Source organism: Nomascus leucogenys, chromosome 10, assembly GCF_006542625.1.
Source record: "Nomascus leucogenys isolate Asia chromosome 10, Asia_NLE_v1, whole genome shotgun sequence".
In the NCBI taxonomy this organism is placed as follows: Eukaryota; Metazoa; Chordata; class Mammalia; order Primates; family Hylobatidae; genus Nomascus; species Nomascus leucogenys.
Genome location: NC_044390.1, coordinates 60,664,260 through 60,676,054, shown reverse-complemented (window position 1 = coordinate 60,676,054; position 11,795 = coordinate 60,664,260). Strand labels below are relative to the sequence as shown.

The window sequence follows — 11,795 nt, the reverse complement described above, 5'->3', positions numbered from 1 at the left end:
TAATGAATACTACATTATTGTTAACATAATAATTAAAGTTTTCGTGCCCTCCTGCAGGTAATATTCCAGTGTGAGGAGACACAGACAATAAATGTAATAAATAAATTACATAGTGTGGTATGAGGGGGGAAGAGTGGGAAAAGGTGGACCAGAAGTCCTAGGAGGTTGTATTATAATTTTAAGTGGGGGTGGGGTAAGAAAGAAAGAAATGCCTGAAAGGACGAGATATAGTAAAGACCTAAAAGATGTAAGGGACCTGCGGATTTTTTTTTTTTTTTTTTTTTTTTTGAGATGGAGTCTCAATCTGTTGCCCATGCTGGAGTGCAGTGGCCTGATCTCGGCTCACTGCAACCTCAGCCTCCCGGGCTCAAGCGAGTCTCCTGCCTCACCCTCCCAAGTAGGTGGAACTACAGGCACCCGCCACCACACCCGGCTGATTTTTGTATTTTTAGTAGAGATGGGGTTTCACCATGTTGGCCAGGCTGGTCTCGAACTCCTGACCTCAAGTGATCCACCTGCTTTGGCCTTCCATAGTGCTGGGATTACAGGCCTGAGCCACTGCACCTGGCCAACCTGCAGATATTTGGGGGAAGAGTTCCAGGTGGAGAGAATTGGAAGTGCAAAGGGCCTGAGGCACCAGCATGCTTGCTGTGTCCAGAAACAGCTAGACCAGTATGGCTCGAGCTGAGGGCACGGAGGTGACTGGGCATATCTAGCAGGACTGTGTGGGCCACGAGAGGACTTTGACTTTTCCTCTGAGTGAGGTAAGAGCTATTAGGGCTCTGAGTAGAGGAAGATCATGATCTGAATCGAGTTCTAACAGGTTCCCACAGGGTCAGATGTTACCATTTATTAAACATTTACTGAGTGCCAGACACTATTCTGTTCAATATGGTTTGATCTCATTTCATTCTTACATGGACCCTGTAGGGAATATCATTCCATTTCACAGAAGAGAAACTGAGGCTCACAGAGTTTAAGACACTGACCCATGGCCGCACAGCAATAATCTTCAGCGCCTGGGTGTCAAGGTAAAGTAAGCCAGCCTCTCCCTCCCCCAAGCATTTCAGACAAAGATCGGTGGCTGCAGAGCGCACCCGTCTTCGGGAACGGCGTCTGTGTCCCTGTCTGTCTGTTTCTATTTCCACACGTCCCTGTCTGTCTCCACGCGCCTCTGCCTGTGCGTCCCCCATCTGTGCCCAAGCCGCCGTCTCTCTGCGCCCGGCCCCCGCACATCAGAGCTATTTCGGGTTTAAGGCTTAAAAGCCCAACAGCTCGGAGGAGACGCTTCCTCCGGCCCCCGGCTCGGACCACGCGCCGCACGCGGCCAGCTCTGGGAGCTCCCAGTTTTTTCTGCGGGATCCCCGAGCCGGGGAAGCCCCCGCGGGAGGAAGGGTGGGGGCTGGGGCGACCTGGGCCCGGAGGCTCCCGGCCCCCCAGTGGCCAACCCCGGCATTGACGCCGTCAGGAGCCCAGCCGTACGTCAGCTGTCGCCCTGGCAACGGGCGGGCGACGTCACCACATTGGTGGTGCGTCAGCCCGCTGACGTCACGCCCCAGGAGAGGCAATAGGCAAGGGGCGGGGGCGGGTTCTAGGCCTGGCCGGCAGGGGGAGCCCTGGGGCACTGATGGCAGATGCGTTTGGCTTGGTCTTGCATGAGGCTCTGGCCCTGCCGACATGGCCACCGCAGCCCCAACGGCGCGCTAGGTTGGCGAGATGAAGAGGAGTCGCAGTGCCCTGTCCGTGGCAGGGACCGGGGACGAGGTGCGAGAGGAGGGGCTTGGGCTAGGGGCGGGGCTTCGCCCCTGGGGGAGACTAGCGCCCTCTAGTGACCACGGCTATTTCCTGAACGTGGCTTCACTACCTCCAAGCTGTGAGGAGTTTGGTCCCCTTGTGCCTCAGTTTACCCCCTTGATTCCATTTTTCTCCTGCTGCCCTGATTAAGAGGCTCTCACCCGGCCCAGGGACAGCAGGCAGAGGCTTCTCAAATGAGGAGAGGATTTTGGCGAGGAGGTGGGAGGGGGCACTAGGGGTAGTGAGGTCTTGAGAGTCTCAGACGTGAGGGATGGGAGGGGGGCATTGACATTAAGACCAAGAGGGGCCCTCTTAGACGTGGAGGTTGGGAAAAGACCCTAAAAAGGTGATGTGTTAGAGAGGTCTCACACTTGAGACAGAATGTCTAGATGTTACAGACCCCAAGGCTGGGGCATCGAGAGGGGACCTCACAAAAAATTATGGCTGAGAAGAGGCACTCTCAGACCTAAGGGATGGTAGGGCACCCTCTGTGGGAGGGGTCAGCGAGTGGCTCACACGTGAAGGGGAGCCTATACCCCCATTAACTACTCCCTTAGACAGCTAGGTAGGGGTGTTCTTGGGGAGAGGGGCTCAGAGCTTCCCAGCCAGGCCACGCCCCTATTCCACTTTGTCCCTCCCCAGAGGTCGAGGGAGACCCCCGAATCCGGCCGTGCCAACATGCTGGGGGCCGACCTGCGTCGCCCTCGCCGCCGCCTCTCGTCCAGTCCTGGCCTGGGCTGGGCCCAGCCTGAGCCCTCGGACCCTGGGGTCCCTCTGCCGCCACGGCCCACCACGCTGCCGCTGCTGATCCCACCGCGGATTTCCATCACCAGGGCCGAGAACGACAGGTAGGTAGGAGAGGGAGCAGAGTGGGAGGTGGGTTGGGGAGGCACAGTGCCAACTGGGCTAGGTCCAGCCACCAGCCCTTCCCGATCTCCATGCTCCCTGCCGTTTGCAAAACTAGCTGCAACTTGTCCTGTGGCGGGCTGTGACACCCCTACCCCAAGGCACCCTTCGCGGGCTCTAGGAACCCCTTATTTCATTTTCCAGCTGCCTGAGTCAGCAAGGGGCAGGACTGAGGAAAGGAGTGTCATGTCTCCAACCCCCAAGATGCTCCCATATTCACAGAGCTGGGGCAGGTTGATCAGGCGGCTGTGCACCGGCTTTCATGTCCCCGCCTGGGAGGATCAGGTTTCTTCTCCGCCTTGAAGGGGATGGTGGAGTCTTGGAAGGGGTCTGAACTGGCATTTTTCTTTCTCTTGGGGAGATGTGAGAAATATCTGCGAGCTCTGGGTTCACACAGCACCTCTTGCTGATTCTCATCTGGGGACCTTTCAGGTACCCAACCAGTTTCCCAGAGTACTCAACCCTCCTCTTGACTCAAGAATAAGCTGGAAAGTCAGATAGCTGAGCTGGTCCTGGCTTCCGGCCGGCCCCTGCCCCCATGCCCTCCTCTGGTCACCGCTCTCGGCAGTTCCAATCCACCCCCACCCCCATCTACTCAATTGGAGGGTTCCAGGGTCTCTGTTTCCATCATGGTCCAATGGTTCATTTCCAGATAGGGAGAGCAAGTGACTGTCTCTCGCCCCTGGAGCTGCTTAATTATACCTCCCCACGCCCATCCCACTAGCCTCAGGTCCAGATCAATTTATCCCCCAGCTCAGGCCACCGCTCCTCGTTTCCTCCTTCTTCTGCAACCCCAGCTGTGGCCTGACACCCCCACCCACCTCACATTACGCACTCCCACCCCCTTCCAGATCTCTAACCAACGTTACAGCATCCCCCCGCCAAGAATTTGGCCCAGCCCAGGACTCTCAAATATGATCTGGGGAGAACTCGCAGCCCCTGCAAATTCCCTAGAAGCCGTTTTGAGTGTGTAATGGGGGGGAGTTCCTGAGAGAAGTGGGGAACACAGTTTTGGCCCTTGGAATACCCGGCGGCTGCTGATGGGGGGGCCGGTTTTTGCTCGGCGTTCGCCCACGCCGGGAGCCCCCTCTGGCGGGGAGAAAAGTGGCTGTGGGGGTTGAAGACCGGCAGTCTTTTTTTTTTTTTTTTTCAAATAAGGAGAAGGGCGCGGGGGGAGGGCGGTGGCAGACGGCATCGCCTGCCCTGGGGAGCCCGTGACAGGGGGCGCACGGGGGCATGGGTCTGGTCCCCGGGTCGCGCAGCAGAGCAGTTTCGCGTTCGAGCTCTTATCGGCGTGGGGGGAGAGGTGGGACACGCGGGCGCGTGCACTCCCCTCGCCCAGCAGCCAGCCTTGGGGGGGGTTGAGGGGGATGGGGGCGCACTCGGATCCCGCTCGCTCTCTGCTCGCTCGCTCGGCGCGGCGCTGGGGGAGGCGGGAGCGTGAGTCACGGCGACTCCCGATTTAGGTGCCGGAAGGGGGGCTCTGCTGGCGGGGGCCGCAGGGAGGAGGCTCGCCTGTTTACTCGCCTGAAAAGGGCACGGGGGTGCGCTCCGCGGCTACCCGGGGCCTTCCTCAGTTTACCTCTCGCAGAAGCGCTTTAGAAGAGGCAGCGATGTATAGAGCGGTGGGCGGGCAGCTGCGGTATCCGCCACAGGGTGTCTTCCTGGAGCCACAAGGGAACCAATGGGACACACCCCAGAAATACCCCAGAGGCCCCAGGCCGACCACACACATACACTCACGCACACGCACACACTAACATACATAGACGCCCTCCGACACTACAGTCAGACGACAGAGGCCGAATCGCGTGCACAACTCCGCAAGCACACACCGACCACAAACGCATCCAAGCGCTTGAGAACACATTCACAGTCCCGAGGCCACCTGAAAAAAGACCACGTAGGGATGCACATCCTCCAAATAGGTAGCACATGTGCGCACACATCCTTCACCCACAGACACACACAGTTATACACACAGCCAAATCCAGAGAAACGGGCAGACAACAGCAGCCAACCACGTGCGCACACACACTTCCAGCAGACACTGAAAACACAGACAACCCTCGGAAGAGGCCACGTGCGCGCACATCCCGCCCCGGGCCCGCACCATCACTATCCTCCGACGCACAGACAGGAGATCCCACACACTCTTCCGCCGCCCGCTGCAGGCACCGCGCCGGTGGCACTAGGACCACTCCTCAAAAACTACCCCCGGCCAGGGGTAGCGACGAGGACACGCCAGCACCGGACTCCGCCCTCGCCATGATGGACCGACTGACTGACACTCTGGCAACCAGTCCGGTGTCTTCTTCCAGATCGGATTAACCGTTTAACTCCTTCGTGCCCGTGCGCGCCGCGGCCAAGCAGGGTGCTTTGAAGACAGCCGAGTTCCAGCGCCCCCTCCCAGCCCAGAGCGGGGATCTGCGTAGGCGGGAAGGGCCCCCCCTCCTTAGGTAGCTGCCCCCCGCTGGCCCGGACGGAGGAGGAGGGGGGCGGCGCTGACAGCCGCGGCGGGCGGGGGGCGGGGAGGGGCGGGACGGGGCGGAGGAGCCGGGGCTGGCGCCGAGCTGGGCGCGGAACGCGGAGCGCGGAGAGCGCCGCCCGGCACTGAGCAGAGCTCCAAGCGCCGAGAGGCAGCCGCAGAGCCCGGCCCGGGGGCGATTGGCCCGCAGCGCCCCCGGGTCTGTCCCCGGGGCGCCATGGCCCTACTGCGGCCGGGCGCACCCGCGGGGCCCTGGGCTCGCTGGCTTGTGCGCAGCTAAGCGGGGTGTAGGTTGGAAGGGCCAGGGCCCCCCGGGGCGCAAGTGGGGGCCGGCGCCATGGAGCCCCCGACCGTCCCCTCGGAAAGGAGCCTGTCTCTGTCACTGCCCGGGCCCCGGGAGGGCCAGGCCACCCTGAAGCCTCCCCCCCAGCACCTGTGGCGGCAGCCTCGGACCCCCATCCGTATCCAGCAGCGCGGCTACTCCGACAGCGCGGAGCGCGCCGAGCCGGAGCGGCAGCCGCACCGGCCCATAGAGCGCGCCGATGCCATGGACACCAGCGACCGGCCCGGCCTGCGCACGACCCGCATGTCCTGGCCCTCGTCCTTCCATGGCACTGGCACCGGCAGCGGCGGCGCGGGCGGAGGCAGCAGCAGGCGGTAAGACTCCCCGCGGCGGATGCGCGCGGAACGGATGGGCGCGCAGGGAGGAGGCAACTCGAGCTGCCGGCCGCAGGGGGCGCTAGGATGCGGGTGGGGTCGGTTTGGCTGGCGGGGGCGGAGGGAATTCGGCTGCGGGGGCGTCTAGGACCTGGCCCCTGGTTGTGCGCGCTACGGGAGGCTTCCTGCTGAAGCCCATCTTGGGGTCCATTTAGGGGGCGCCATGCTGCGCGTGGTGTTAACGAGGTCTGGGTTGGGGAAGGGGGCTGCACCTTTAGGGGTCTGTATTCTTAGTAACAGTGCAGGACAGCTGCTAACTGGGAACCACTTGGAGGGACCTTCCTGGGGGCACTATACTGAGGGCTAGATTCGCAGTGTTTGGGGTACTCTTGGGGCACTCCGTAAGGGGGTGCCTGCTAGGACCAGTATCTTTAGTTCAGGGTGGGATGCTCTCAGGGTCCTTCTAGGGGATAGAGGACTCTATTGCGGGGATGTTAGTGGACTCCTCCTGCAGCAGCTGGGGTCAGAAATCCAGAGGGTGCCTCTTGGGGGAGCACTGTTTTGGGAGCCTTGTGTTAGGTTGGAGTTCCCCTCTCAGGGCAAGAGTGTTAGGGTTAAGTAGCTGTTCAGAGGCAGGAAACAGTGGAGGGGGGCCGCAGTCCCAGCACAGAGGGAAGGAGTCCCCGACTGCAGAGGTGACAGCATAGTGAAGGTGCGTATGTATTGAGCTTGGTCTCCTCTGAGGGTATCCTCCGACTGACCTCCGTTTGCTCCAGCTGTCCGGGTATGACCAGCTGTGGCTGCCTCAGTTGTGTGCTCTGTGTGAGCTTCTGGGGTCTTGTGATGGTGACACGATGACTATGTGTCCTCCAGGGACAGTGTGACTGTGTATTTCCAGGGTAGTGTGACTGTGTGTTTCTGGGACAGGGTTTGTGACAGTGACTGTGTGTGCTCTAGGAACGCTGTGACTGTCACAGGGTGACTGTGGCCTCATGGGATGCAGTGATTGGGATAGAGTGACTGTTTCTGCTCCTAGGACAGTGATTGTGCAATGGTGTCGGTGGTCTAGGGACAATGTGATTGTGACAGTGTCATTTCTGGCAGCAGTGATTGTGGCACTGGGGTGTTTACACTTGGGGAACAATGTGATTGAGTTCGTGGAACAGTCTGTGCTCCTTGGACACTGTGATTGAAACACCGTGGCTGTGTGTTAGTCTTCGCCAGGTGCTCACGTCTGAGCATCGGTGCTCCGACATGTGGTCTGTGTTCCCTCTGCCTGGTGTATCCTAAGAACTGGTGTCCCCTAACCACCTGGTGTTCTTATTGTTCCTGCTCTGATGGTGCTCCAGGGTCTGATTGCTTGTGCTCCAGCGATGTGTGCAACTGACAGCTTTGCCCGTGTGCTCTACCTGGATGCCCCACTGCTGGGGATATCACCAAGACGGTCAGATTGGGGCTTCTTATCCCTGGAGCTCCTGAGTGAGGCCCCCCTAAGATGTAGCCCTACTCTTCCTAAGTCTCTTTGGGGGTCTTCAGCAGTCATTGCAGCCCTCCAGGCCACCCCCACCTCTGTTCTGGTCACCCCCCAGCCCCAGTCCCCCTGCACCCCTGTACCTATCAGGAAGTAAGTGTCATGGGCCCAGCATACATGGGCTGACATTTCCCAGAGGGAACTGGAGAGAGGCTGAAGGAAGAGAAAGCTGGAATCAACAGAAAATGCTAAAACTGGGGCAGGGGGCCAAACTGGCACAGGTCACTGTCCTAAGACACCAAGGGGTGGGTGAAATGAATTAGGATCCGGGCCCCATTTCTTTGCAAGGCTCCAGGGACTCCTCCTAGCCTGGTCTCTGGGACACTGAGTCTTAGGTGACAGTGGCTGAGTGGTAATAATCATCATTATTTTGGTGGGTATCCATCTCGCAATGGCTCACCCTCTGGCTCCATGCCAGGGACTTTTCCATATGCATCCTCATCCCCAGTGCCCTGGGTATTCCAGCAGGGTATTCCTGCTGGCATATGGGGAAACTGGAGCCCAGAGACAAAACCCTTTTTCTTTCTTTTTTTTTTTTTTTGACGGAGTCTCCCCTGTCACCCAGGCTGGAGTGCAGTGGCATGATCTCGGCTCACTGCAACCTCTGCCTTCCGGATTCCAGTGATTCTCCTGCGTCAGCCTCCGGAGTAGCTGGGATTACAGGCGCCCACCACCACACCTGACTAATTTTTGCATTTTTAGTAGAGATGGGGTTTCACCATGTTGGCCAGGCTGGTCTCAAACTCCTGACCTCAGGTGATCCGCCCTCAGCCTCCTAAAGTGCTGGGATTACAGGCATGAGCCACTGCACCCGGCTAAACCTTTTATCTTTCTCACCCAAGCTCACACAACCAGGAGATGGGGGAGCTGGAATTGCAACACAGGTCCGCCCAATTCCTGTGCATCTTTGTATAAGTGTCTTGCCCTCTCTGAGCCTTAATTTTCCAGTCTGTAAAGTGGGGCTGTTGTTGGCACTGCCATTTGGGGGTCACTTTAAGGGTTCTGTGAGCTTGGGGATGTGTGTAAAGGACTTAACATAATCAGTAGATCTCCATTCAGGGACCTAGACTAAGGAGGGGGGACCTGGGTGGATCCCATTTCTCCAGGGTGAGTAGAAAAAACAGGAACCTTAACCACATCCCCACGTAGACTCGGGTTTCTGTTTCACTGTGGGCCTGTGCACCCTTCAGTGTGTGTGCTGAGGTCCAAAGCTGGGACTGATGGGTGGGCTGTAGCTGGCATCGGTGCCAGGGTCCTCCCCCATTCCCAGGGAAAAGGAGGAAGGTCTCTGATGGCAACCTCAATGCTTAGAACAGACATTTCTTCAAAAAGGGGGTTTTACCAGGTCACATACAGGATTCAGTGCTCCCCACATTGGAGTTCATCCAGCTACCGCAAAAGGAGTCCAGCGAGCTCCCCGATTTGGGTCAAAGGAATCCCCAGAGAGAGGGCACTGCCCACCCCCAACCCGAGATGTCATCCAAACCTCCCCTCCAGACCTGAGGATGTATGAGATGGCTGAGTCATGGCACAGCCACGATCTGTCAAGAGGCAGATGGAGATGGAGGAAGAGGAGGACTTTGGTGGTGGGGGGTGGGGAGCTGACTGAACTGGGGACGGGGCCAACATACAGACCCTGCGTCCCCCCTCCCTGGGCCTTAAAACTTCCCCATCGAGGTGGGGGCAGAGCGTGGCCCCAGGAGCAGGTGGAGGCAGCCGAGCTGGGGTCTCCGTCTGGTCGCTGGTCTCTGTCTCCACTTGGGTCCTCGCCTCCCCCTTGTCCCTGGCGCTCCCAAGTCCCTGGATGTGGGTTGGGAGCGGGTCTCCCCGCGCGCCCTCTGCCGGACGACGAGGAAGGCACAGCTTGGGTGTGCGCTCCCAGCGCGGACCTGCCACAGGGACGCCGCCAGTTCCGGAGCAAAGCAAAGTCGCCGCCACCGTCGCTGCGCCCAGTGTTATTATTTTATGCTTATTGAGCGTCCTGGAGAGCGGGCGCCAGGCCGGCTGACCGCAGGCTGCGTGTGGGGTCCTCGCCCTCCCGGGCTTGGGACCAGGCCGCTTTCCCCATGCGCCAGTCCCTGCCACACGCTGTGGGGACTGCCGTCTGGAGGACAGGGAGGAACCTGGCCGAAAAGTTGCAGCCGTGGAGTTCCCGTCCCGCCTTCGCGCGCTTGCCCAGCAGGCCGGTGAACCCCAGCATCCTTGGCTCTGCACTTCTGCCCGGGAAACAGAGACCATGGGACTTCCCCAAGGTCACACAGCGAGGAAGGTGAGAATAGGAGTTAAAAACCAGATCTCGGCCCGGCGCGGTGGCTCTGTAATCTGAGCACTTTGGGAGACCGAGGTGGGCGGATCACGAATGAGGTCAGGAGTTTAAGATAATCCTTGCCAACATGGTGAAACCCCGTTTCTACTAAAAACACAAAAATTAGCCGGGTATGGTGGCACACGTCTGTAATCCTAGCTACCCGGGAGGCTGAGGCAGGAGAATCTCGTGAACCCGGGAGGCGGAGGTTGCAGTGAGTCGAGATGGCACCACTGCACTCCAGCCTGGCAGCAGAGCGAGACTCTGTCTCAAAAAAAAACCAAAAACCAAAAAACAAAAAACAAATTTCCTCCACTCCAGACTGCTGGGTAACATTCACATGGCAGCCCTGCCCGCTGACTCGCTGTGTGACTTGGGGCCAGTGCTTGTGCCTCTCTGAGCCTCGGTTTCCTCATCAGTCAAACGGGGTTGAAAAATAAGAACTGTCCACCCCCAGGGCTGTGGTGAAGCTGATATGTTTGACGTAGGCGCTGGGCAGCTAGGAGCTGGTGTTCTGAGAAAGTACTTCCTCAAATGACATCAGCAGAGAGAAAGGGGGCGTCCCCCAAGCCGCAAACCGGGCTGACGGGGAGGGTGCCCCATATTTCACTGGTAACAGATTGACTGCAGGCTCTTATGGCTTTAGGAAAACTGGGGCTTTGAACCTGGGAGAGCCACAGTTTGGCAGGGTGAGAACAGAATTGTGAGGGCATCTGAGCCCACTCTTTTCATTGTGGAGTATGAAAGAGTTCAAATCTGGCTGGGCACGGTAGCTCATGCCTGTAATCCCAGCACTTTGGAAGGCTGAGGCGGGTGGATTATTTGAGGTCAGGTGATTGAGACCAGTCTGGCCAACACGGTGAAACCCCGTCTCTACTAAAAATACAAAAATTAGCCAGGTGGTAGTGGCACATGCCTGTAATCCCAGCTACTGGTGAGGCTGAGGCAGGAGAACTGGTTGAGCCTGGAAGGCGGAGGTTGCGGTGAGCCGAGATTGGGCCACTGCCCTCCAGCCTGGGCGAGAGAGTGAGACCCTGTCAAAAAAAAAAAAGAAAAAAAAAAAGGAAGGAAGGAAGGAAAGAAAAGAGTTAAAATCTGCTTTTGTCCAGGCGAGGTGGCTCACACCCAGCACTTTGGGAGTGACGTGGGAGGATTGCCTGTGGCTAGGAGTTTGAGACCAGCCTGGGCAACATAGTGAGACCCTGTCTCTACAAAAAGAAAAAAATAAAATAAGTAAATCCAGCTTTTGTCCTGTACTCGCTGTGTGACCTTCACCTGTCAGAGCCTCAGTCTCCTCATTTCTAGCAGATTCGTTCACTCCACAAACACTGAGCGCCTTCAGAACTGTGGCTGAGAATGCTGTAGACCAAGTTTGTCCAACCCGTGGCCCAGGATGGCATTGAATTCAGCCCAACACAAATTCGTAAACTTTCTTAAAACAATGAGATTATTTTTTTCTTTTTCTTTTTTTTTTTTCTCATTAGCTATTGTTAGTGTTAGTGTATTTTATGTGTGGCCCAAGACAATTCTTCGTCTTTCAGTGTGGCTCAGGGATGCCAAAAGATTGCACACCCTTGCCATAGACACAATCCCTGCTGCCCTGAAATTGTCAGACTAGAGGGTGAAGCAGAAATAGCAAGTAAAGGGCCGGGTGCGGTGGCTCAGGCCTGTAATCCCAGCACTTTGGGAGGCCGAGGCAGGTGGATCACTTGAGGCCAGGAGTTCAAGACCAGCCTGGCCAAAACATGGCAAAACCCTGTCTCTACTAAAAATACAAAAATTAGCTGGGCGCACGCCTGCAATCCCAGCTACTTGGGAGGCTGAGGTGGGAGGATTGCATGAACCCAGGAGGTGGGGCTTGTAGTGAGCCGAGATTGAGCCACTTCACTCCAGCCTGGGCGACAGAGCCAGACTCCATCTCAAAAAAAAAAAAAAAAAAAAAGATATAGCAAGTAAAGCTGTATGATAATTCAAGATGGTCACACATAGGATATGAAAAAAAGAGGGATCCTGAGGTCAGGGAAGGCCTCTCTGAGGAGATGACATTTGAACAAAGACCCAAATAAAATGAGGGAGGTAAGGGCCGGGCGCGGTGGCTCACGCCTGTAATCCCA

The 11,795-nt window shown here is 57.7% G+C and overlaps 1 protein-coding gene across 2 annotated transcripts in view; it reads left to right on the top strand.

Annotated features, from left to right (window-relative positions):
- Positions 1 to 1,632: 1,632 nt before the first annotated feature.
- PDE4A (phosphodiesterase 4A) overlaps positions 1,633 to 11,795 on the top strand; it is a 53,660-nt gene continuing 43,497 nt past the window's right edge. The window contains exons 1-2 of one of the 2 annotated variants that reach the window (XM_030820874.1): positions 1,633 to 1,764; positions 2,437 to 2,642. In XM_030820874.1, the coding sequence (XP_030676734.1) occupies positions 1,717 to 1,764; positions 2,437 to 2,642 (254 nt within the window). In that variant the 5' untranslated portion in view covers positions 1,633 to 1,716. Of the gene's footprint in view, positions 1,765 to 2,436; positions 2,643 to 5,258; positions 5,846 to 11,795 lie in introns of those variants that run through there. The other variant, XM_030820873.1, reaches the window with a different exon arrangement.